Raw genomic sequence first — 27,904 nt, forward strand, 5'->3', positions numbered from 1 at the left:
GTGTGGCAGTAAGAGAAGTATGTCATGTGTTTCTGTGGTCTTGTACAAACTGTTGGCCATCCATCTCAGTCTAACTCAGCTGAACTGCTACCAGAGAGCCTCATGCTGCTGCTCTGCTCTCCTTGCTGCTGCTGCGCTTGTGCTTGATGAGCATTCACGCTGTGAGCGTGTGCCTGCTGCTCAACTCTGTATCTTTAAGAGGAGGGACCTGACATTTATATTAGGATGTCTGAGCAAGGCTATGGGAGGCTATGGACGAGAGGAGGGGGGGGTGTGGCGCTGGGCTGTGGAATGAAGTTGGGTGCTGTGTGTGGAGGGTTCACACACAGCTGACAGAGAGCAGACACAGGACAGCAGAGGCTGCCTCACACACACACATCCAAACACACAGAGGGAAAAGCTTGACCTAGAAGGAAGAAGGCTGAGAGGAGGAGGAGGAGGAGAAGAAGAAGAGGGTGAAAGCGCCGGCATGGCCATGTACGAGCCCTCCTACCTGCCTCCGAACGCCGAGGAGCAGGACTTCATCCAGGCTTATGAAAACGTCAGAGAGAAGTATAAAGGTGGGTGCCTGCACTCACATGACAGTGATGACAGCTACAGAGAGACTACATATGATGATGGAAGAGTTATCTCTGCGTGTGGGTGTCTTTTTCATTCACACCCTTTAAATGTTGTTGACTCTGCACAGGTGCAAAAATTGTGACTGTTTGCGCATTCACCTCGCTGTGCCTTTCATCAGCCGGCCCCTGTGTGTGTGTGTGTGTGGGTGTTTATTGGTGGAACAGAGAGGCAGACATGCACACTGCATCTCTTGACTGCTGAGTGTTTTATTGATTGGCGCACATGTTCGCTGTCGATCTTCCACGCTGCCTGTCTGCAGTGTTTGTGTGTGTGTGTGTGTGTGTGTTGCAAGGGTCCAGTGGATTTGCAGGAGTGTTTCACTTTGATATGTGACCACAGCAACAAACCCATTCGGCTGAACTCTGACCTTGAAACTAAGCGAGAGAGGGGGGCAGTCAGTTCAAGTGTGAGTGCTGATTGTTTTCCTGTATCCAGTCACAACAGAGGGTATTGACAGGTGCTGCCGAGCAACAGTGGATTTCAATAAAACAGAGCAGAGTTCTTCTCATTTGATCCCTTTATCCCTTTATCTCCTCAAGTGTGCAGCCCAGCGTGCCACCGCTGGATTAACTTACATACTTTCCTCTTTTTGGGAACATTCCTTCGGTCCGGAAATTAACCGAAGAAAGATGGAGATGCGAAGATGAAGTTGAGGAAAAATAATCCACAACCAAAGACAGTGGATCCCAACTCATCTTTCTGCCATCTTTACTTCTTCTCTTTGTTCTTGTCAGGTGTCAGCAGCCTCCTCAAGGTCCTTTCATGTCAAACTGTAGTAGAGTTTCATTTCCATGTCTCACATGTGGATATTCTTTCAGTTTACCTTCATGGTTTTACTGCTGCATATTTCATCTGTTCCGTTCCAACAGATCATCAGGAAGAGGGAGAGCTCCTCTATAAATATTGCCCCAGTTTTCTTTTTTTCTTTTTTCTGTCTTCTTGTGAGAACCAATCGACTCGGCTGGTGCTGAATCACTGTAGAAACAGCGGCTTTATCTGTTGGTCTATTTCTCATCTTATTTTAAATGCTGCTTTGCGTTGCAGTTCTTACACCTGTATACTGTTGGTACAATGATTTTAGACATATGTGTAATGACTGCAAACAAACACAGCTATTGGCAAATACAGCGACTGCACCAGTAGCTTCTACTGGTGTTTTCATTGTGTATAATTGGGTTGGAGCTGCAGCTATGCACTGTTATCTGGTCCAACAGGAACCTTTTCAAAGGGCTTTGGCACAAACATTGTGGAAAGAGTGAAAGACTGATAGGAAAGTGAGTTTCTGACATGTATTCAGAAGAATAGTGAAGATGCCAGAGAAGGGTAGAAGGTCAACAACTGGTTTTATCAATAGTGGAATGACCTTTAACTTGATATCATATATTAGTATCATAAACGATTTGCTATACATGTACATGGATCCATCTGTAGAGCCGATTTCAGACATGACGTCAGCACAATGGGGTCTGAACTTTCATGGCACCTCTTTTTAACACAGAGATATTTGTATTCTTTTTGGTTTCTTACAGTTTTGTGTCTGTCGCGTTTTAGAAATGTTACCAACATGCCCACTTGCCCTTGGAGAGCTTTTACTTGGGGGCTGGCAGGAGAAAACGGACTCGGACATTGGCGTTGTCACATACAGCCAAACCAGATAATGTCAGTAGATTATGTGGAGTGCAGTACATGTCTGAGAGCAGCTTCTGTGTGTGTTTTTAGTGCTGCTGCAGTACCAGGAGGTAATGTGAAGCAGGAGCTGGCTGCGTGGCAGGTGTTTATTTTCCAGACGTTCCTCTGTATTCCTTCCTCGACAATCGTCTGAGGTCCTCTGAGGTCCTGCTCTCCTTATTAAGGCACGCTGATGACACAGCCAATAAGCGAGCTGTCTGACTTTGTTGCACCTCCTTTGTTCCAACCAAGATGCATAACAATTCTGTTGAGCATGGGAAGCTGTCAGAAGACTTGAAGACACGCATGAACCACATTCTTACTGTACGTAGACACCATAATAGGATCTATGCAGTGTGGTTGTATATCTTGTGTGTTTGGTGATGTATCTGCAGGGGTTAGATAGTGGAAAGTACTTGGTTAGTAAACATTCTCAAGGTACCCAGCAGTATTAATGTCTCTGTGTTGGGAGAAACTCATCTTTACGTTTGCAGAATGTAAGCACACCGTCCTACTCGTCCTTGTCCATTAGGATCTCATGGATCCTTCTGACGAGTGTGAGGACTGGAGTCATCCCTCTCATCTAGATGGCGACCGCCTCCAGACAGGCCACAACATTTTGATATGATGTAAAACCTTTACTGGACGTTAGAAAGCTGTCACAGATTATCTTCCACATGCTGCCATACAAAGACATCATTTGCCTGTGTAATCACTCACGCATTCAAAGTAGATAACACAATGTCTACTTGTGGATCCTTCCCTATTTTGAAGCCGTCAGTCAATTCCTACTTGTACGTGACAGCTCCCCTCATTGGTATAAATGGTGTTTCTCGATTTCCTTGAAATGTCATTGCTCAACTGTAGCTAAGAGGATGTTATTACTTGGCAACACTTACTTTGTGTGACATCATTGTGTTTGCAACTTTTATACTGAAATATTAAATCATGGTATTTGCCATGAAAGTAGTGTGGCTGTAGTAATGGAATTTGGCCCAGATAAAATATTTATCAAGTACTATTTCATGGATGAGTTTTTGTACATTTTGTTCATTCATGATCATCAGAGGAGGATTCTATCAGACTGATGACCGCCGTCACTAGGCTGACATTCATGGTTTACATTGAAATGCCTTGACAGCAATTTGAAGGATTGCCAGTGATGTCATGTCAATGTTTCCTCCCTGAGTTTTCATCTCCGTCCTCATCAGAACAAAATCTAGATTTATTTGAAGAAATTATAATAGTATTGGTGCAAATTAGCTAATGTTAGCATGCTAACACTCAAAACCAACACGAGAACATGGTAAATATGAATCAATGTCATTTATTTATTATTTCATTGAAATAATGTTGCTAATGCATTCTGTGGTTACAGGTGCACTGAACTGCCAGCTTGAGTTAGCTTGACATAATTTATAAAACTGGTTCTTCTCTGAAGGCAGAACAAGATTTATAGTTAATATTAGTTTTAATCTGATAGCAGGCAACAGTATAGAGGCAAAAAGACACGTATCCTCTCTGGTCATATTTGTTTCTCTCTAGATTAAATTGGTATTAATTACAATAGCAGAGCAACTTTGAGACTTAAAAATACAAATACAAAAATCGTATTGGATTTGATATCAGAAGTCTTTTCCAAATGGGTCTAAATCCAGTTATAGTCAATCAGTCAGTCTGCTTCGTCTTATGTTACTCACTGCTGTCTCATTGTTCTAAATTGTTGGCTGAATGGTAAAGGCTTGGCCGACTTCCCACTTTCCTCTAATGCAATTTGTACTAACAGCTGATGCCGATGTTGCTGGGCTGCCTCAGGGGGGAAGTGCCCCTCTCAAGTCTGGTGGACTGCTGAGGGTGCGCTGCTACGGCTGGAATCCATTTTTTGTCCTGGAGTGTGTCCTGTAAGGCCGTGTCCTGTGCCCCGTGGGGCTTAAATAACCCCTAAATTTAGCTGTGGCCACGTTCAGTCTGACAATTAAACTGTTATTTTTGGCAGGCTTGATTGTCTTGTCTACGGGTAATTTAAATTCCAGCTTTATCCTTTAGGCTGAATAAAATTAAATATTATTGAATTATTAAGAACTCTAGCTTCGATGTGGAACAGCAGCGTCAGACGAGATTAAACACCGTGATCATTTTCATGTTTTTTTTAAAAATTGCAGTCGGTGAATGAAGGCTTCCCTTGCCACAATACCATTTAGCCAAATATAGACATAGAGTGCAGCTATATTTATGAATGACTGTAACAGTATGTGTGAGGTCTGAAGTGAGAATTCTTGGTGGAAGTGGTTTGTCACACACATTTGTGAATGAATGTGGATGAATGAATGAATATGTGGAGTCATTATTGGCTGTAAATAAAAATGCAATAAGTGGCAGATATAGTATTTGATTGTTTGTGTGTGTTTAACGTGTAAGTTGTCCAGCAGGTTGGGTTTTCCCATCACACACACTTTCAAAGAAGAAAACTCATGTTAGCTTCCTGAGCTGTGGATATCTAATGGACATACAAGAGTGTTGGCTGCCAGTCACAGGTTGAAATGTGTTGATAAAGAGGGCAGCAAGGACAATTGTTGTTCAAGTGCCCTTGAGAGAAGCACTTCACCTACAACAAATAGAAGTGGGTGTACTTTATGTTGTGAGTGTGAGGCCAAGAACTTGTACTTACATTAAAAGATCTTTTCTTGTTGAATTTCTGTTTAGTATCAAAAACAAATGCCAGTGCCCCTTCAGCAAAATAACAACAACTTCTTTTGTAGTTCCTGATTCTATATTTGATAGAATTTCCTCAGTAATGTAATGTCTCAGTCTCTTCTGTGGATTTGTATCTGTATGAACTATCAGGTGATGTCCCTGCTCGCTAAACACTCAGTTCACATCTGACATTAGACGGGCACCTACCTGACATTAATACCAAGTATGAACAGGGCCTGCAGAGCATACAGCCACACTAGTTAGTTCAGCGTGAAAACATGTTAACATTTTGCCAGCGCATGCTAAACAACATACAGCTAATGTGAATGTCATTAGTTTTGCTGCTGGCATTAAAAAGTTTATATTCTGACCCGGGATCATTCAATGTGTTACATGTGTCAGTCCTTAGACCCATGCTAATGTTGTTAATGAAATTGTGTCACCTACTGTAAATTTCCCAGCGTTACAATACTTGCCTTGTAAATATGACGACGGTTATACGTCTATTGCTGCCATTAAAATCATTATTTTCCATCTCCCACTGCAGTGACTTGTTCTTTTACTGGAACCCACTCTGGCCACTACTACTACAAACACACAGTGCTGAATTCATACAGGGGTCAGCCATGCACAGTCGTCAGTGTCAGGTGAAAACGCTCATGGAAAGTTGACCGTTGGTTAGAAAAACCTGTGGATGTGTATGTGGGGAGCTTTCCCCCTTTTAATTGCTGCTCAGCCAAATGGTGCCATGCCAACCGAAAGGGAAAATCTCTGTCACCTTTCTCTTACTCTATTTCGTACACTATTGCCACTGAGCACACCAACTGAAATGAAGAGTCACATTAAACTCACGCAGGGTGTGTCTGTGTGTGGCGTTTAAGGGTCAGAAAAATGCTTATGATGATTTAACTGTGCTGCTTGGCCAAAAAGGACTGTTTGGTTTTTTTTTGTCATATTTTCATGTGTGTCAGCATCCTGCTGCCTGGGATAGATCAGCAGTGACACACAGCTCAGCAGCTCAGGTCAGAGGTTATTCAGGGGCAGAGCTTGATAAACTCCAATATGCTGTGATTCCTTCAGGGCCTTTTAGGGGAGAGAGGGAGAGAAAACTCTGGAGGGATGTTCCTCCGATGTGTCGGCCTTCCTGTCAAACACGCAATGATTTTGCAGAACAGAAGCTGCTGTTAGTTTGAATGCCCGAATCTCAGGGGTTTTATAGCTTATATAGTGTGTGAGAGGGGGAATGTAAGAGAGAGCCTGGGGGAGGTGAATAAAAGGAAAGAATACATAATGTTTACAGGAGTAAGGAGTACACTAATGAGGAACACATACTTAAAATATAAGATGCCATATGAATAAAACTGTTTTTATTCAATTTGAGTTAACAATGATTTCTAAGGAAATTTGAGACTTTCTGTTTATGCTGACTGGAGAAATTAACTAATTAGGGTAATTCCAGTTTCATGAACCGTGGGTCAAATTTTCATAGTTTTGGCAGTCGACCCTTTGGGCAATATTAACATTCCACCAAGTTAACTACTGAAATCTTGGAACACTAAAAAGATGTCAGGAGGGGCAAAGAAGCATGAACAAACCCATCAGTTAGTCAAATTTAATTGTTAGAGAGAAGGTCTGCAAACAATAACAATATTATCTGAAATATCTTCAATAAACTATTTCCCTTCCAGCTCACAGACCTACTGTATGTACTGAGTTATAACTATTGCTGTATTTGGGCATGTACGGCTTCCTGTGTAATGAGGGTTTAGTTGCTGGCTCCGTTTATTTTCAGCTTTGCCTCCAAATACAGTGGTTTGGGTGATCTGGCAAAACTACTGACTGTTTTGCTACCTGTCTGATCTCTTGTTTTTTGTAGAGGGAAAGGAAAAGGGAAGAACTGGTGAAGCTTAAGAACTGTTGCAGGCTGCATGAGTTAAACATTTAAGGAGCTGTAACATTTCAGTTTGCTGACAAATTATTTAATTTTGGCCTGACTTTTTTTTTATTATTCTGTACATTAATCCACCGTCTTTGCTTTTGTGTCTTGCTTTCTTGTTTTTATAACAATAAAGAAAGTTCTAATAAACCTAATTTTACCTTATGGACTGCATTGTCCATAAACATGTTTCTCAATCAGTATTTTGCTGACTTATTGGAATTAAAGTTCAAACTGGTTGTGGTTTGTACCTTAGAGATGATTTCACCTTCAACCTCCACAAGGGAATATGATACTAGTGTATAAAGATGTCACACAAATTGGATTCAATCAATTTAAGCTCTGCTATTTTGCTGTGCTCCTGCCTGAGTGGTGCTGAGTCAGACGGATGTGTACCTGCTGTCTCACTGCGTAATGCAGCACAGCAGATCTGAAATTGCTAGATAATGAAGTTCACTGACTGTACCTACGATCCTATTCAATCTGACGTCTTGTTTGTACTTAAACAGCTTAACTGAGTGACTGACTGGCAGCTGTCGGCCTGGGCTACTTCTCTGTCTGACATGGAAGCAACGTTAAGGTTCGCAGCCTGCCAGTGTTGGATGTTTGCCTTGAGCCTCACTGCTGCTCTCTGTGCTGTTTAAGCATTTAGAGTTTCTCCCTGACTTTTACAAGGGTCGAAACACATGGCTTTGTGTCTCATGACGGGGGGGGGAGTGGAAAACACATTTGTGTGGAAATAGTGAGGTTCTAACACCTGAGTTGTTTCTGACACAAAGACTCTGTGTTTCTCCGCTGCTTAGTTCTGCAGTGCGGAACTGGGGCGCTTTATTTGGTTCAGTATTGGTCTGGGATTGTAGCTTCCAGGCTCTAATGAGCTATGAAAAAGTTAAAGGGGAAAACAAAAACATCCTGATGCACTACAGCTTAACACACACAAACATGAATACACGCGCAAACACATGCATACCACTGCTGCAACATATTACTATAGATAAAAACCCAGGGGAGTCACAAACTCCAAAGCAGCGAGAACATTAACATTCCCTCCCCCTCATTTCCCAACCCCCACTATAATTATCTTTAGAACTGGACAGAGGTTCCTGCATGAAAATACAAATGTCCATAATAGAAGCAGAAAAATGATGGGACCCAATGTTCCAATGGATATTTCTCATTCACATATGAAGAACACAGCAGGAGATTCTCTAACGTGTTCCCAGCAACAAATAAATCTCCGGAGGGTTTTGGTGAGGGATGGCGCAGCATGCAGAAGCTGGACGTGGCGTATACATTCCACATTTTTGTGTTTTGCGCACATCGACACAAACTTCGCCCCCAATCACGAAAAACCTTTGAATGTCTTTTTCCAAGTTGACATCTTATTCGGTGTCTTACATATGTGGCTCCTCTTTTTCATCCTGAGGTATTTGTATTCTCTTTGTTTTTTTTCCAGTTTTGCGTGTGTCATGTGTTTGAAACATCATCAACGCCCACTAGTCGAGGTGAATGAGTTTTTACGAGGGGGCTGGCAGGAGAAACTCCAGAGAAGGTCAACAGCAACTGACTCGGACATTTGGCTGTTCACTTAGAGCCCCTCTAGATAATTTCAGAAGATTATCCGGAGTCATGTGCACGTCTGAAAGCAGCTTTTAGGAAGTTTATTAGTTTTCAGTGTTCTGGGATGGAAAACCTTTAGCTATTATTTACATATAATACAATAAGCTAAATAAAAATGTAAACAAAGTATTCAAAGGTCTGAAAAAGTCCTTATTTTTGAATGTGAGTATTGGAATGTCTTAAATCCTGACACCACAGGTATTATTTTATTTGCCCCTGCAGAGGTTTGGTAATCGTAAATAAAATACAATCTCAAACAAAAGCTGATTTGCTAACCTTATCTATATTCAAGTGCACAGTTTGACCTTGAATGTAATTCCTGTCCTCATTTCACAAATGCAGAGCAAAGAATGCCAGCGAAGGCCCAGAATCCACTTTGCCACTGTGAACGCAGGCCAGTTCTCATTGACAGTTTGAAAGAAATCCAGTGAGCGCTGACACACTTACAGTAACTGAAGTGCCATCTGTTCCACTGTGGCTGGAATTAACAGAAGTCTGTGAAGGAGCGCTGTGTTGAGGGAAGACAAGAAGTTTTTGATAGCTGGAGTAATTTTATTCACATTGAACACCGTCCAGATTCGGCTGAAGGCAGAGCAAGTGGAAATAATTCAGCTTTATTGCCAACAGGACTTAAAATAGACTTGAGGGTTATTACATTCAAAGTGAGTAGTAATGGAAACACGCCTTCGTACACAATGTGATGCGTGATAGTGTATTCGCGGCTAATGATGAAGGGGGGGGGTGCGTTTATGAGTGTGTTTCTTGGGCAGCCCGGTCATTTCCTGACATTGACAGGCAATGAGTTTATTGCTGGTCAGTGGCATTCAGAGCAACTGGAGCCGCGCAGTGTCACGGTCACCGCACGGGACAGGAATGCTACAGCAGGTCACCCCACACAGCTGACAGCGAGGGGAATGTGCCCCACGTGCACACACATACACACATGCAAATACACTGACATCCTACATTAACTTTCTCACACCTCTTTCCACAAGAGCACACACACACACACACACACACACTTTCAGGGAGAACAAACATGAGGAACAACTTGTAACATTCTTCTCTGTTAGCAGATCACTTGATCTCTTTTGGCCAGAGATGGCAAAGCCGGATGAGTAACGCTTGTTAGCGGCTACGAATACCTTCCAGAGCCATGTTCCTTTGGGCTTTGACAGAAGATGCAGTTTGTAAAGAAACTGCCCTAAATGGCGTGGCTGACTCCGGTTTCACCAAAAAGGGGGGTTGCACAAACGCGTGTTACATAAAACGGCATGATTCGTGTCAGAGATAAAGAAGCTACGGAGATGATGACTGCTGTAAAAATGAGCGGGGCCTCTGGTGTGTTTGTGTGTCCGGTGATCGCCCAGTCTCTGAGGGGTGTGGCCCCTCTCCGTCCCACCGCAGGTCAAACAACAGTCCTGGAAAAAAAAAACTGCAGGCTGCTTGTTTTCTTATCTCAAAGTTCAAAATCACTGCTAATTCTGGCCTTCCTGTCGAGCTGTGTGTGACACCGTTGTGGCCCCAGATGATCTACAGCAAACGTTCGAATCTGCTCAAGGTTACTCTTGAAATGTTTGAAAAGTGGATTTCGATGGAATGAACCCTGTGTGTAATATTTTACTTTTCTCACGTGAAGTTGTTACAGCTGTTATCACGGTTACTGCAGGACTGTGTTTGATGTGTAGCAGAACCGTGAGAGCTTACATGGGGGGGGGGGGTGGTATAGATCCTTCGCTCTGGCCTTAACATTCATACCATGAATTCACAGCTGAAGGTCTGGACTAATGGTGGTTTACTAGATATGACAGTACATTTATTCACTCAGTAGGTGTTTATACTTTGTGTGAAGTTGTGCTATAAGGCCAAGTTTACACCACTATAAAACTACAACCATATTAAAATCAGACACTTTACAGTACATCACATTTAGGATAAGAGGAGTTTCTTAAAGCCTAAAGTTTACAGAGCTGCATGAAACACACAAAAAGGACAAAATCAGAGGAATAGTTTCACGACAAAGAATTACCTTTGTCCAGACACAGCCAGAATCAGTCTCGTCTGTAGTGAGTAGTGCTGTCAAATAAGTCAACTTCAAATTAATACAAATTGTTTGAATCTACCTAATAATCCTACAAATGTTTGTCGCAGTGTACATGGAATACATACACCATCGCAAACCATTCATCTAATTGACTTCACACTTAGCATGTTTGTAGTTAGTGATCATGGAAAGTGGAGTAATGACTTTGGTGCTATTTGGACACGTAATACATTAAATACAATAAAAATGTAATAAATGGCCAACACTCTGGAGCAGTCTGTGTGGGAGTGAGGGGGGTTGGCCAGATGCAGACACGAATTCCCTTTTAATTTCATTGAAGAAATTGATTATAACCCACAGAGTGTGGCAACTATGCACCAATCATAGCCCTTATGTTAAGATAGACGAAGGGTCTCCACTTCCTCCAGTTGTACAAAGATGAATCCAGTATAGCCTGGATAAGGGTGCTGCCATCTTGCGTTCTTTATCATTTGGAGTCTGGAGCAGTAGTGATCATGGTGTGGAGCCACCCCCGACCAATTGCGAGTCAGTTTCATCTGTCAATCATGACGGTTCACCCTGCTTCTATAGCATCAAATGGCTGATTGAAACCAAACTTAGTTGAAGAATGACATTTGAAAACTACCCGAATTGATAGAAACATGTATTTTAACTGTACTTTTACATTTTAGTTTGGTCTATGTCTATTAAGTTTGTGTCCTTTACTGCAGCTAGCCACCAGGGGGCAATCAACAGATTTGGCTTCACTTTTGGGGAGCTGTCATGTCGTCCATCTTTTTATACAGTACAGTCTATGGCAACAATCATTGCAGCCCGTTTGTGTTCCTGATATCTTTGGTCAGGTGAATGATGCATTTGTCACAGCTCTACAAGATACAGACTGCTACACCTTATCTTTTGAGTTCAAACAGATGATTACAGATTAGAGTATTAGTTTTTAGTTTTTTTAACTCAAAATTTAAACACTGTTTGACCAGTTGTTGAAATTTTGAAGAAAAGGTGACCACCCTGCTACTGAGTCTAGGCTAATGGGGAGTGTTACCTTCTCTAGCCATGAGAGAGTCAGAAGGCTCCATAACTGCTGCTGATTTAATAGATCTGAAATGTAGCTTTAGCTCAACCAGATGGATCTTGTGTTACATACAGTGGGAGGCAGTAGGTTGTAAGAGTCAGAAGATATAATAGATCATGTTGGTGTCATCCTTTGAAAGGCTGAAAGGTGTGTAAAAGGAAAGGAAGTGATTCACATTTGTCAGACATGTAGTCCGACAACCTATCCTGGGATCAGAGCCTCTGCGACCAGTAGCCAGAGCGGCGCCTCCAGCAGAAACTCCCTGTCGTGCACAGTGGAGACAGAAAAAGATGATGAGGCACTCAGGGAGTGTGGGAGAGAGACACGATGGGAAGTTGAGAGACAGAGTGCTGAAATGAAACATGTCAGAGATTGTAAGCAGAAATTAAGAGGAAGAAAAAGCAGCTCATGAAGGAGAGGAAGTGTGCCGTTCTTCTCTCTCTCAGCATTGATCGGGTTGTTCTCACACTCAGCAGCAGTTTGTTAAGATGAAGGGTCGAGTGTAAGCTGAGCTCGGCAGAGGCCCGTTGTCACGTTGGGTCTCAGGACTGCTGCTGGAGAGCTATTATGTTGGCCTCTAACACTGTCTCTGCCATAACTGAAACCTGTGTCCGGATTTGTGGAAAAGTGGCAGATGAGAGTGATGTGTGATGAAGTGATGCCCTGTGCTATTGAGGTTGGGATGCAGGTGATGGTCTTATAATTGAGCTCAGAGAAGTTGTATGTGGGAAAACCTTTTTATTTTGGCAGCAGTATGGTTTAAGTGTGTTCCCCTTTAACAATTGACTTCTACCAAAGGTTTCATCCAAATGAAAGATTAAACGAGGAATCATTCACACACTGCAGTATGTACAATTTTCGTCTTCTCAGCTTATTATGACATCCTGTTTGTTCTGCCCACACACACACACACACACACACACACACACACACACACACACACACACACACACACACACACACACACACACACACACACACACACACACACACACACACACACACACACACACACTGCCAGCTCCCTGTACTTTCCCTTTAGGCCCATGGGATGCATTGCTTGGCACAGACAGTGTTTCCAGCCTGATGTAAGCATCCAGTTTTCAGCTCCCTGGAGTTTCCCACCTCTCTCTGTAGAAACACATCAGGGTTAGTGAATATCTGATGTAAGGAATCTTGTTCCTTATATTAAGTATGTATATTACACTATCCCCAATTCATGAATTTAACTCTGTACTCTGTTCTTTTATTCAAGAATACATCATCAAACATGTCATTTTTCATGTATTGTTCCTGCTCTTACTTCACTGTAACTCCACTGCACTGAAAGGATCATGCAGTCTGCTGTCAAGTTGTCTTACTTCTACTTTAGATGGTAAGCACAGCCCCTAGTGGATTATTGTCCTCACAACAACGGACCTGACAAAAAGAGAAAAACAGAGGAATGGGCTTTGAAGGAAATCCCAAGAGCTTTGACTTAGGGGCAGTAGCTGAAAAAGATGTTTATGTTCCATATCTTTCAGGTCAGTGGAGTCTTAGATCATCTTTTAATCAAAGCGTGGATCAGCCTCTTCTCACTCAGTAGCTGATCGTTCCGTCTAAACCAAGCTGAGATGACAGCATCCCTCCGGTGATGGTCTTGGTTCACCTCCAAAAATCTGAGTTAAAGCTATTGACTCAGAGAGTGGGTGGGGGGGGGATCATTTAAATCACGCCTTCTATTTATCCCCTCTGCAAATAGGATGTGACTCGCAGCAGAACCTTCCAGTGTCTGCCTCTCTGTTGTAATTTAGCTATATCTCAAAACAGCAGGCTCTTTATAGGGAGCGACCTCACAGAGATTGAAGCTCCCCGTGGGATCTGGTCTTAGGCCTATAAGGGTGGAGCATGGGAGGAAACCTGCAAGGGTCATTTGCTCTATGCCTTGTTTCCCATCTGTCTCAATTCCCAGAATTCCTCACCAGTATTGCGTATATCAGTATGGCAGGGAGGTCAGCAGGGAGGTCTTAACAGCTGTATTAGGTTTGCCTGTCAACGCGGGAAGTAAAAAAGTTTCTACTTCTCCTACACATTCTTTTTCAGCCTTTTAAAAGCACAACACAAGAAGCTGGAAGATACGGCAGAATAATGATCATTCGGTAAACATTATTATTGTTTTGAATTCAAATCAAGCTGAAACATGACGTACCCATGAGATAAAGCTGTGGATTCTCTGACTAATGATGTAGGGCTGGGCCCATGAATAATGCCATTGTCCATTGGTGATGGCTGAGAGTTATCACAATGTTGGACCTGGCATCTATAACAAAGATCTTTTTTATTATCAGTCAGGTTTTCTTTGGCCCTTATCATGATCAGAGTCATATTTGGTATCTGCTGATACCAACAATATGAAGTCTGTAAGTTACATTCATTTATATGATATCAATGAGTGTTCATTTTGGAGAATGCCAAGCTAAGATGTCTCACTCTGTTGTCTATTCCTTGCAACTACAGAAACTCGTAGTTGTTGAGAGGTATAACAGATTAGTGGTTCTTTTCTCACAAATCTTTGACAAGACACTTATTTGCAGACAGCGTTTAAACCTCCAACATCCATCCATCCATCCATCCATCCATCCATCCATCCATCCATCCATCCATCCATCCATCCTGCTTCTCCTTTGAGGGTCAGGGATGGGCTTGAATGGGCTTGAATTCCTGCTGGCATTGGGTGAGAGGCGGTATACACCCTGGAGAGGTCGCCAACATATCGCAGAACTGACATACAAACACCATTCACACCTATGGTCAATTTTGACTCTACAATTAACCTAATGCCGTTCTGCATGTCTTTGGACCATGGGAGGAACCAGAGTACCCGGAGAAAACCCCTCACTGGGAAGATGAGAACCAGTCCCACTGCCAAACTGACAAAAGGCAAGTTTAATTTCGCCCTGAAGTCAAGTCAGTCAATCTGATATGATGTACCACCAGTCATGATGTACCACCAGTCATTTTGCTAAGCTAAATGATTAGTAGTGTTGGAACCTCATCATTTGCCAATCCAGTGGACATCGTCCAACCCGACTGTGAAGAAAAATACTGACATGGCCTTTCTGCCCTCAGTAAATTCTCCCCCTCCACAATACTCCACATTCCTGATTGACACGCTCTGATCTGTCGCATTCAGTCCATTGGCTCAACTGCTTCATCACCGGCTAACACAGACAGTCTCTCTCTCAGTGGGGTGGCTGGTCTCCTGCTGACTGCTGCTCGAGGCTCTAAGCTGGTGCATTGGGCCGGAGATTTGAGAGGCTGGGTGACCTCAGACAGAAGGAATGTTTTGTCTGGATGTCGGTAGCAGGGCTACCAGTCTGATGCAGACTGAGCAAAGAGGATGTGAGCAACCTAGTATCAAAAAGCAGAGTTTTGATAGTAGTTTTGTGAAGAGCAATGACACCTCACAGCAAAAGGAAAGTGGTGGTGAAAGTGGATTTTTCATATTCTCCCTGTGTCTGTATGGAGTACTCCGGCTTCCTTCCACTGTCCAAAGACATGCAGATTGGGGTTAGGTTAATTGGAGAGTCAAAATTGTCCTTAGAAATGAATGTGAGAGTGAATTGTTGTTTGTCTCTGTAGGTCAGCCCTGTGATACACTAGCGACATGTCAAGGGTGTACCCTGCCTCTCACCCAATGTCACCTGGGATTGGCATCAGCTCCCCGTGACCCTCAAGAGGATAATCGGTATAGATAGTGGAAGGATGGATAGGCTGGTTCAGGGTAGCAAGAAAACAAGGCTATGTATCTCATGTACTTTATTGTTCAAGTTGTATCTACCTATAAAACCTTTTATACCAGGGCTGGATGATACGACTTCAAATCAATATGATTATTTGAAACTTCTACCTCAATTATGATTGATGAACAATATTTTTTTATTTTATGGTGTTTATTATTAAAGTGGAAATTGAGCGAAGGTCAGTGGGGGAATGCGGCAACCTGAGAGTTTGTGAACGCACGCACAGGGGAAAGTATTAACCAAACTAACCAACATGAGAAAGGTTAAATCGGTGAGGGCTTATAAATGTCAATTTCTATTCATTTTCCGTTGATTGCCCAGCCCTATTTTCGACATACTGTTTGTAAAAGAAACTACACTTGTCTATTTCATCTGGTCAAAATATATGTAGGGTCTCTAAACCATATTGTTATCAGTATACCTCCGACACAGCGCTTCAGAAAAACATTAAATCTGTGCAACTTTTCAAAAAAAGTTAGCATTGTATTCATCCATCCGAGATATTGGGTCAAAGGTGGGGTACACCCCGGTCAGGTTGCTGGTGTATCACAGGGCAATGTAGAGAGATAAATAACCATAACATTCACACCTTTGGTCAATAGAGTCTCCAATTGATCTAACTCCAATCTGCATCTCCGTTGGCCGTGGGAGGAAGCCGTAGTACCTGTAGGAAACCCTCTCAGATGTGAGGAGGACATGCAAACTGCACACAGAAAGACCCTGGCAAAAATGCAGTGTATAATTTATTGAGCAAAAAAAATTCTTGTCAGCGTGCTTCCCATTCAGGACAGGAATAGACAGATTTGCCTTTGGATGCAATCTGATCACTTGCTACATGACCTGTAACATATAACAAATAGTTGCCTGAAGGGGCTGAAGATTTGTGTTCTTTTCTCTGGTAGTATTTGTTTCTTTGGTAAATTATGGCATGTTTGCTCAGTATTTATTCCAATAGTTGGACTGTAAACGCCACACACTTACTCACATTCTCACTGACACTGCCGAAAAAGGCAGTAAAGTGAAGGACAAGCAGGATTCTAGCATGAGAACTATTCTAGCTGGTGTGTCCAAAAGTGATAAACTCATCAGTGATGCAGTGACAGATGACTTTGACTGTTATTGGGAGGTTCAGGGAAGATTCCTTTTGCAGACTTTAATGTAGAAACCTCAGCAATTTACTGGCTGCTCATAAACCCTTGTGTAGATTGGCAGGATCCTGCTATAAGACTCTGCTGGACCTACAAAATGCACAGAAGCAAACAAGTCTAGCTCCGGCTGGGGGTAGCATGACAAAGGCCCTGCTTCTCATAACTGTCATTCCTCCCAAGACCCAGTTAAACGCAGCTCGTGGCTGATAGATTCATCCCCATAACCTTGAACAGCTGAAGAGTCAGTGTTTGACGGTGTAGGCTGTGTTTGTTACAGTGTGTAACCATATGAGCAGCTGCAGGTCTGTTAAATGTTTGAAACGGATACCAGGGGAAAATGTGTGCACGTTCCAAATGTTAGGTGCAGGGCAGAAGTTAAATTAGGACAATATATAATATTCTGCTGCATGTGTTGCCAAATATGTTTATGGCCATGTTACCATGTAACCCTATTCCTTTAAGCAATGACAGTACTCCAGTCTATCTAATGAATCTGCATCAAATGCAGACAATCTGTAGAAATACAATCAAAACCTGCCACCCAACCTGCATTTGGCTCCACATCAGATACAGCTTACTCACAGGTTTTTTAGTGCTTGCTAGTCTCTCTATTAGATTTCCATCCCTCCCTTTGCTCCTGCAATTAGAGGCGTTATCTGTGATTGCATGTGCAGCTACAGGCCATGTTTTAAGGTGTGTGGTGTTTGCAAATCTGCCACAGCACGACAGAAATGGTTAATCACTGAGCGAATAAACTGGAGGCTTGTCAGCAACACACACTGCTCATTTCTTGATTTGATAAGAGACCTGATAAGTCTTTAATTTATATTTAGAACAAACACGCTGCAGCTTAACAGTTCACAGTTCTTATCAAACGTGTTTCTAGCAGTACTGGCAGGGAGGTAATGTTGAGCCTTATGTAGCATGTCAAGAGCATGACAATGTGATTATGCAGATTTATCCAGGTCATTAAATATAATTGAAACAAATTATCACGTCATTCCTGCATTGTTCATATTTTTTTTATTTTTGTATTCATTGATTAAAAATAGTTATTGTTGATTTTTCCATAGTTTTCTATTTCATTGGTTATGTTTTTGTTTATGCTGTAGTATATGTTGTTAATTCATAAATTTGGTTTCTATTTAATGCATAATTGAGTTATTTCTGCTCATCTTCAAAGCACAGAAGGAACAACATTCACATTGATGAGTGTTGAAAGTACTTGTGCTGCTGATTCTTAATAACAAATTTAGTATAAACATCCCTTTACTCCATTGTCTGGTTAGAAAGTGTCGCTAATGGAACATGTCACAGTGACAAGGAATGGAAAGAGAAAGATGGGCGCACATCCAGTTGGCCACTGATGTCAGGCATAGCGAGCTGTAACAAAACTTAACACACACACAAAAACAGTCCGCAGGGTGAACTCAGAGACGGCTGCTGCATCTACTTCCAAAAGCCTTTCATCGAAACCTCCTTCTCAAAAGCACACACAGGCTTACAGTATACACAAACACACACACACACATACACACACACACACACACACACACACACACAACACACACAAACACACACACACACATACACACACACGATTGAATTGCAGAACAGCTAGACTTCCATTTTGCCTGCTGCCAAAAAAGCGTCAGTCGTTTCCTCCAGACGTCCTTCATTATGTACAAGAGGCCATACGAGCGATGAATCAAATAATAGCTCTGCTGTAAGACTCCCTGCTGTCTGAGCCGAGACGGTGGCTAACAGATTATTAGTGGAAGCATTGATTTGCCATCATGTATTGTGTTCCATTTTGATTTGGTACAGTTTAATTCATTTCCTGTGGCTTTACTGCAGCCTGTGCTTCAAGGTCCAAGCAGGGCTTCCATGGTGATGATGAGGAATGATGTGAATGTTCACCGTTTAATTCTTCCAGACACTCAGTACAAAGGAACTAATTTATTTACTATGGACAGTTTGGAATTTGCTCACTAGAGGCAATGATTGTTGGAGTTTGTCTCAGTTTCAAAAGCTTGTCAGAGGATTTTAAGAAAACCATGCTTTGACTGTTTTACATTGGGGTGAAGTAGCTGCAGGAAGTTTGTGTTTGAGCCACAGAGACTCTCAGCTGAGGGGATTTTAAGATGTTTGCTATAGTTCTACATTTTTCTTGTTCCTCTGTTTTCCTCAGCATTGTGATAGTTAACAGTGCCCCTCAGCTCATCTGAGCTTTTCAGAATATGTTGGATCATTGTTTTTATCTTGGGCAAGCTACTTTGGTTTAATCATCCTCCCTTCTAGCCCCAACTACTCTCAGAAAAAAATCTGTAATAAACAAACTGTATACTAGCCGCCCCAGATGGCTGACAGGCAGAGTTAGCAATTGACAGGTGCACATAGTGGAGCAGTTTTCAGATAATGAACCAGATATTTCCCTCGCAGAAGGTGGAGAACAAAACAAAGCAAGAAGTGTTGCGACCATTTAACTTAAATTCATGAGGCCGCCTGTAAAATGCTTCGTGGGTTTGTGAAACCACAATTTCACATTTTCACGTTTGTCATATATCAACTATTAGGTGATAATACGTCAATCCTGTGTTTATAACTTATTTCAGTGTTCAGTTCAGTGTTGGAACGTTCAGATAAACTGTGTCATCATATGATGTCACACAAGGATGGGTCATCCTGGAGATCATAGACAAACTACATATTTATTTGTTTAAATATTGTTTCTTGTTTTTCTGCTAATGTAAAGTTACATATTACTGGGACAGAAATATTATATTTATGTATATGTACAGTAATACAAGGAAATTGTAGTGCACTAAATTATGTTTTCAACGAATTGCCCTATGTCTCTTTGCACCATAATCTTTACATGCATATGACTGACTGATAATTTTGAGCATCATTCAAAACCCCTGCTGGATATCTTTTTGTATTATAGCTGCAACATCTTGTTTTATCTCTTACTACTGGGACTAAAAATATCATTATGTGATTATGTGGTCATATCTTCACAGCTGGTAAACATGTAATTAGCATTAAGCAAGTTTGGTTAGGACTTAGAGAGAGAGAGAGAGAGAGAGAGAGAGTTGTTGTATCTCTCCATATGTTTGTGGTTGGTCTGTTTGAGCAGGAGGCTCATCCTGGAAAATAATAGCAGGGTGTGGTCTGACTGAACACACCCACACACACACATGCATGCATGCGCACGAACACACACACACTCTGTAAGGTCTATGCCCTAGGTCTATGCTCAAAATGGTCCTCACAAATATATACGTATAAATACACACACACACACACACACACACACACACACACACACACACACACACACACACACACTCTTTTCTGCTGTCTTTTGCTCAACTAATCAATAAATCTTGCTTCCACCCACTGCTTTCTATTTAACTGTATCTTCTACAAACTCCTTCCTAATTGACAGCTAATCCACTCTTACTCTCTGTTGTGATTGGCTGGTTTGTGGAAAAGCAGGTAGATGTTTGACTTAATGATTGGCTGAGTTCAAGGTGCAGTGACAGACTGAGAATCCTGTTTTTTGTGAAAGAGGAGGTGGAGGAAGAAGAGGAGGGGACAAGGGAGGAGCTTTGCACTGAGTAAATTCCGGCACACAAAATGTTTGTGTGTGTGTGGTTGTGTGACAGACAGTGTTTCACAGCGTGTCACAGTAAGTGTGTGTGTGTTTGTACACATGGTGTATGACAGGGACCAAAACAGAGCAGCAGCGTCCTGCTCAGCAGACCTGCAGTGGCAGAGACAGGACGAAACAGGGACAGAAAAGACTTTGATTGGCTAAAAGTTCAAACACAGGGATCAGCTCAGAGAGAGCATCAGCTCTGTCATCAGCTGTGCCAGACAGGAAGGACACTTCTGAATCCTCATCAATACTTACAGCATTCACTGACATCATTCTTCACAAGGAGGCCAGAAAGACACAATGGACAGCTGCAGGTCAATCCAACAAGAGATAACTTCTCTGAAAGGTATTTCATTCCTGATTTTAATTCACAGAATTACAGAGTTGTGTTTGGATTTACATGAAAAAGACTCAGGCCAAACACTAAAGATTGAGGGTGGATATTCCATTGTGTTATTGGCAGACAGGGAGGGGTGTCTGACTCTGCTATTGTTTGAGAAGCAGCGGAAGCTTCAGATAACTCAGCTTCTGTATTATATTTCAAAATGGGACTTTTCTAAAGCGTATAGCCACTGTAGATAAAAGCGGAGAGGGAGGGTGCTCCTCTCATCTACATGCTGGATTTCTCTCCCCTACCTCTGAGCTGTTGTCAAAGAACATTGTGTCACTGTCTGTCACCAGAGACGAATACTGAGTAGGACTGAAACTCCCACTTTTTGACTGATGTGCGCTCTGACCTCATATTTGCCATGCAAACCCTCAATGCAAAGCTGAACATCAGCTTGCCTCAGCTGTAGTTAGTGGTGAAATAAGGGGCAGCTCTACTGTGTGTGTGTGTGCGTGTGTGTGCACGTGTGTGACAGGTGGTTTGAATTGTAGCACAAAGTTTTCACATAAAATAGGGGAAAAGATGGAATGACTGACAACAAAGATGTCTACATATTTGTTCTCTGTTGTATTTCCCTGCATGTTCCAATAGTTGCATCTCTTCAGCATGTGACCCGTCAGGTTTGACCTCTCAGAACAAGTTATGCACGCGTGCCGTTCCAGTTTCTGTTGTCAGACTCTCGATGAGTGACCTGTCTCTACCTGGAGGCAGCTTTAAACTGATAGTAATGATGATGACGGGTGATGAAGAAAACGATAAGATGGCCATTGTTTCTAAACAGTGTTAGTAAAGTCTAATAGGTGTAACTGGTATGTGCTGGTGGCATATTTCTCAGCAGACAGACGTGTGTGTGTATACATTCCAAGATTACACAACAGTAGTCAAATGTGCAATATTTCCAGAACCATATACAATGTGTCGAAGGCCTTCAGGCAACTATTACAAGTTCTACAGGAAGATAAAAAACCCACAAAAAACAACCTTAGCATTGGAGTAAGAATCTAATACAGCCCCACAAGACTCACAAATGAAGTCACCAAAAAGGTCCAAGACCAGACGAAATGTGATCTGATGGTGAGATGATGCCACTCCCCAACCTTATAGGGTGGAGACGGGTGGTGGTCGGGTAGAATGATGGCGTAGGGCTGTGGTGGTCACATTTATTTTCTTGATAAATGAACACCACGCTGACTTAACACTCAGACCCCAGCCATCCAGCACCCACTTGTTTTTCCCAGGAAGTGAGCTCATGCTTGGTTTAGAATCACATGATTAATCATAGTGGGAGAAGCTGGGTGGTATTTATGATCAGAACGTTAGAAATGATCACATGAATCAAACGTCTCAGGTTCATCAGTGTCACAGCGTGAACCTTCACATAATTACAGCAGTGTCACTGTCTGCGTTTTGGTTTGTCTAGAGACGTGTGTGTGGGAGTCTTCACACAGTTACACTAATAGGAAACCATTTATTGGATCTCACCAATGTGTGAAAGTCAGACAAGGAATTTGAGCGACATATGTAGATAGCACTTCAGAGTTTGATGCTCACCCATCAGATCTTTTAAATTGTATTGTCATCGGTTTATGCGTTACAGGCCAGTTCATGTACAGTATCATGAAGGCATCAGATTTACAGTGTCTCTGTGTCACTCCATTTCCTCCCTGAATTGATTTCATTCTCCCTTACACTCCTTGAGGGAAGCCATGTAAAACCCCACAGGCCCTCCTCTGTTGGACCTCCTAACCGATATCCACAGACAGCTCCTGTTTGCAATGGGAGCATCCAACTGTCACACTGCACCTGACCTGTGGCAAATATAGTTTAACAGACAGCTTTTGTGGAGGTGAGGAAAAGATTGGAGACCCTGTCTGTTTTTCTCAGTCAAGTGGATTTGATGTCGATGTTTCAGGAATCCTCTAATGTCGCTCAAGCAGAGGTGAGGAATTCAATCCCATAATACATGACCTGTAACTGGTGTAAAAGTGAAAATCCCCCCAAATAAACATCTTCATTCAGAAGATTAAAGAAACGTGAAAAAAAGTACTTAAGCACAGTATTGAAGTAAATGTACTTTGTTACATCTCATTATTGATTCCCACTAGTCTCTTGATCTTAAAGATAAATAGGCGTCATTGCTAAATAAGAGCAATGTCACTGTCAAAAACCTTTATACATTTTCTGCCTTTCAATCTAAAACTGTGACACAGTCGAGTTAGGAACAGGGTGAGGTCTTCGAGTGTGTGCAACTTCCTCTCTTCTCTTGAATTAAATCATTTTCATGATGCAGGAGATGCTGTTTGATTTGTAAATGTGCCTCTGGTGCATTTATTTGGAAAATAAATGAAATTCTCTCTACACATTTGTCAGCTTGCAGAAACACCACAGCTTGAGATAAAGCCTAAAATTAGTTTTTCAAATATAATGAGCACCATGACGGAGTTCAGCGCCTCCCTCCTCTTCCTTTATGCATTCCTGAAACCAATAATAGATTTCTTTCTGTATGCGGTAATGGGTTTTCTTTCCCCACTGTCAGTCATGCACACACACAGCTCCCTAATCAGAGTAACAGGGAATTCCCTGACCTGTGATTCGAGGAGTTATGGCTCACACAGACCCTTTGCTTGTCTTCCTGCCTTCACTTCCCCTGTTTCTGTGCCACCGTAACCCCGTTTCCCACATGAAGAGCACTCTTACGTACACTCGGCTTCCTTCTCGTCATACTCTGCTGTACCTCTGTTTCCTGACCAGGATAATCCATGGCAAAGGTGACACACTGTGCTATTTATCAACTCTGGAGTGATGCAAGTTAAACAGAGGACAGGTAGTCCAGGTTATTGCATTATCAGTAAATGTCAACCACATTTGGATGTTTTCACAACCAAAACAATCTTGTGCCCGTTCACCTCAAACCTTTGAGAGAAGAATTGAGATGTGTGCTGGGGTTTTTCACACCATCCTTGCATTGATGCTGTTTACGTCTCACGATTAAACTGAAAAAGAAAAGTCATATGAAATCTGGTAGACGATAGAAGATATTATGCTGCGGTAATCGCATGTTGCTGCGTCAACTTTTACAGGTCACTGTTTGAAGTGTCTGTCTGCGCTGCCGTCATGGTGCATTCATGTGAACGATGAGCAGTGCCAGTGACAAACTGGCTGCTCCCATTATCACCAGTTTGCTGATTACAGGGGGAACACTGTTTGCATTCAGGACAGTTTGAGGCCTGCGTTTGCTGCCAGACATAAGGAGGCGCCACAGTTTGGGATATTGAAGAATGTGTTACTCATTTTTACAACAGAGTGAGAGGTACTACCTGCTCGCTGTGTGTTTGCTTTGCAATGTGGCACCTCACAGGGCTGTGAGCGGTGTGTCTGTATATGAGAGGGAGAGAAAAGCCTGTGGAAATATGTGTAACCATTACTGAAGTGAACACAGGCCTGTGTACTTGTGTGTGTTTTGTTAGAGAGGACTTTCATGTGAATGTACAGAATCATGTCATTGCACTGGGCAGTTATTTTCCATCCAGTCATCAAGTTCTGCTCGTCATTGGCTCACGAGACAGTGTAATGCCTTTTGAATGAGATCTCATAGGTTTGGACAACTGTTTCATTTTCACATAACCTATCCTGATTCAAGATGACCATGATTGAAAAGAGCTGCAAGCCACTTCTCTGAAAAATACATTCTTACCTCCGCCAAGGAGGTTACGTTTTCTTCTGCGTTTGTCTGTCTGTCTGTTAGGTAACAAGATTATGCAAGAACTGCTGGACGGATTGAGACAGGGCACTGTGCAACATTTTCATTGATTACTCAGAGAATAAATTGTGGATCTTGATGAAAGATCCACAACCTGGTGGAGATACAGTATTCTCTCTCTGAGTGCCCTCCCAGTCTTTCTTCTCAGATAGCTTTCATTTCTATTACAGCCATGAAGAGGTCAAGCCCGAATCTCAGGCTGTTAACTACTAGTTTACTCTACAAAATATGAGACATACTAAACAATGAACCACACTAGTTACTGAAACTTGAAGGGATCAAATTGTGTCTGATCAATAATCAGAAATCCCAGACCAACTACAGAGATATAACAAATCCTGACAGTTTCAGCCACAAAATCTAACCAGCACGTATTTGCTAATTTTATTGATAAATTAATTGCGCAATTGGCAGAAGAAATGATCTGGATTATTCCCTTTTCTGTCCAGCAGCAATTTATTTGGTCAGTGTGAAGGTAGTGCTCGTTTTTTTTCTGTTAAAATCTGTTTTTATCCTCAGTCGTTATCACTCACATTAGTATGAATGTGATTGGTAGCTGGTAGCCAAACAGCTGGTGAAGACATGAATGATGTATAATGCTGATCTGCTCATCTATTACTTTGCTTTCAGTCTTAATTAACATCATCAATCATTTACTCTAACTCACTTTCACGTGTGTTGGCAGAACAGTGTCCTCTTCCTGTTGCAACACAACAACTGAAGCATTAACACAAAAGTGTAGGGTGAGGATCTGTAGATGTTGCCAATATTCTCCTCACTGACTTTGTATGTTTATAGTAACAGTCTCTTAACAAAGTGAATGCTGTGGTAATTCAATAGCCTGCAGAGAACATATTTAAGCTCTATGACTTTCACTGAATTCCATAGCAACTTTTTATAACTTTATTATTTTACTGTATATCCTTGCTCCTTCAGTTTTAGGGCCAGTGGTCTCTAGTAGTCTGTGGATGACACCATTTCCAGATACTGTTGGGACATGTACTGCTCGGCTCACTCTCCTGACTGTTTCCTGTAAGTGCTACTATGTTGGATCCATGTCTCGCATCTTGGATTTCACTGAAACAACTGAGGAAACAAAAAGCACAAAGACAGGAAGGAAAAAATAGCAGGAGGTTTCTGAAGACTCGGGGAGTTGTAGTTGCCTTAACGGAAAATGGTGTTCAGGCATAAAACCTTTGCTGCAGTGCTGCCACATTCATTTGGATTATAATGGATGTTTGCTTGTTGAGTATTGCAGTAATGCAACTGTGATGTTAGACAGCTGGCTGTGAAAAAGGCCAAAAAAGGAAACAAACGGTCAGAAAGAAGCTGCATGTGAGGAATGAGATGAGACTCGTGACTCAAGTTTACAAAAGGACAAGATTAAAATTTGGGAGGACAGTTTATGAGTCTCTGCAGCTTTGCTAAGAACTTCTCCTTGTGGACTCTTGAGCTTGAACTTGAAGTTGAAGGAATGATCGGCAGCAGGGCTCTTGAACTTGGAGTGTGTAGTCCTTTTACAGGTCAGCCGTGTGTGCTTTTCTCCAGTCTGCATTCATGGGAAAATCCAACCCAGTTACATTTTCCCATGTCCCAGACTTTAGTTTCTTAAATGAGATGTTGAATCCGACAGGAGGTGACTCATTGACTAATCCTCAGAGGCAGTCACTTCTCTGTCTTGGGTTTATTTATTTGGATTTCTTTATCAAAAAGGAAGAACGATCAACAATTGATTTAAAGTATGATAGGTCGCTTAAGTGACCACATACAAATGACTCATTCATTCTGACCACACACTGATTGTTGGCTACTTAGGAATAACAAGTTAAAGGGTAGTTCAGAGAAAAAAGAAAATTCACTCATTATCTCCTCATCACTATGCGGATGGAGGGGTTAGTGAAGTGTTTGAGTGAACAAAGCACTTTCAGTGTTTTAAGGGGTAAACCAAAGTCAAATCCAATACAACTGAAGTAATTGGTGACCAATTTTTCAAACGTAAAAAACGACAGAAACAAAACATAACATGCCTCCACACTGCTGCTGAGGTGTTATCCTAGTGTCCGCAAGTTGTCAAAATAATGAATATAAATTCAAAGTGATATTTGCTCTGTGGAATATGTTTCTTTATGACTACATGCAGAATGTGTCCAGGGCCCCTGGTCCTAATGATCTATCCATGGTTATATGTCTTTGCAAATAATGATCTGATGGCAAACATCTTAAGAGAATGGACACAGAGATGTGCTACTTGTGGATAGGTTAAATCAATGGAATGCCTTGTGCTGGCATTCTTTTTTCGGATTTACCCTCCGTCCCGTATATGTCCATCCTGTGTATGTCCGTGCCGTCCTTCCATCCCTCCCATTCTCGTGATCACATTATCTCAAGAATGCTTTGCTGGTACAAACACTCAGATTTAAGGATGAACTATAGATTTTGGTGGTCAAAGGTCACAGTGACCTTATATGAGTCTGGACATTTTTTTGATGTCTACAGAAACAGCAGTGGTTGGCGGAGGCTTACTAATGTTGTGTGTTATTTCTAGTTTATTCCTGCTACTGGTGTGATGAGCACTAAAAGACCAGCACCCGGACCCAAATAGTTTCTTTGAACCCTGATAGTTTAGACTTTCAGTGATTTCTTTAGTGGATTTATTACTTGTGTAAATGTTTGTTATGTTGTAAATCAGAACCATGGGGAAAAGGTACTTTGCACTGATGTGGAGAAGGTCATTGAATCAACTCAATGAGTTTGAATAAATGAATGTGCACAGGTTTCAGGCAGAGAATGTTCCACAGGCATTCAGGACTGTTTGCAGTTTAGCTCTTTAACAGAAACAGAAGTGATCGACTCTTCAGTGAAGTGAGGCAATGCTGAATTTAATTAGCCCAAATGCAACAACTCGAAAAACACTGACATCAAACTAACAGGAATCTTTTGTTTAAAAGGGCCAGTAGCCAAACTAAAACCAATGCTCACTATCACCAGCTATGAAGTGGATTTTCTCCCTCATGTATTAGATTTTTGCCCTATTTGCTGAAAATGAAATGGTTACTTTTAGGAAACTATGGTGTCACATAAAAATTGGTCAACTTTATACAATGGAAGGAAGGCTTTGCAGTAATCAAGTCGTGCAGAGATCAAGGGATTTAAAACAATCTTCAGGTCGTTAATAGAGAGGAAGGGACTTTTAATAGCATCTGATTCATCAGCATTTACTGTATCTACCTCCACCCACACCAGTCATCAGGGTGAATTGAGTTGCTATCACCTACTCTTTTTTTTTTAATGTGACCAGTCTGACATTAGATGTTTGCAATGTTTCGTTTTGAGATAAAAAATGTTGATCTGCACAGGAGGATATTATGATTATCATCAAACGGAGGAGGTGCTCAGGCTTCTGTGTGGTCTGCGGTTATTGTTTCCATGTCCATTCTTTCCAAACATTTCTTTGTATTTAACCATGTGGGAATTCTAACACATTCC

The 27,904-nt window shown here is 41.9% G+C and overlaps 1 protein-coding gene across 4 annotated transcripts in view; it reads left to right on the forward strand.

Annotated features, from left to right (window-relative positions):
- The first annotated feature begins 322 nt into the window (after positions 1 to 322).
- The window catches only part of LOC118114347 (plectin), a 116,783-nt gene continuing 89,201 nt past the window's right edge, over positions 323 to 27,904 (forward strand). For 2 of the 4 annotated variants that reach the window (XM_035164771.2, XM_035164773.2), the window contains exon 1: positions 323 to 560. In XM_035164771.2, the coding sequence (XP_035020662.2) occupies positions 470 to 560 (91 nt within the window). In that variant the 5' untranslated portion in view covers positions 323 to 469. Of the gene's footprint in view, positions 561 to 20,314; positions 20,617 to 27,904 lie in introns of those variants that run through there. The other 2 variants (XM_035164775.2, XM_035164777.2) reach the window with 1 other exon arrangement.

This window comes from Hippoglossus stenolepis, chromosome 8 (genome assembly GCF_022539355.2).
Source record: "Hippoglossus stenolepis isolate QCI-W04-F060 chromosome 8, HSTE1.2, whole genome shotgun sequence".
NCBI lineage: Eukaryota > Metazoa > Chordata > Actinopteri > Pleuronectiformes > Pleuronectidae > Hippoglossus > Hippoglossus stenolepis.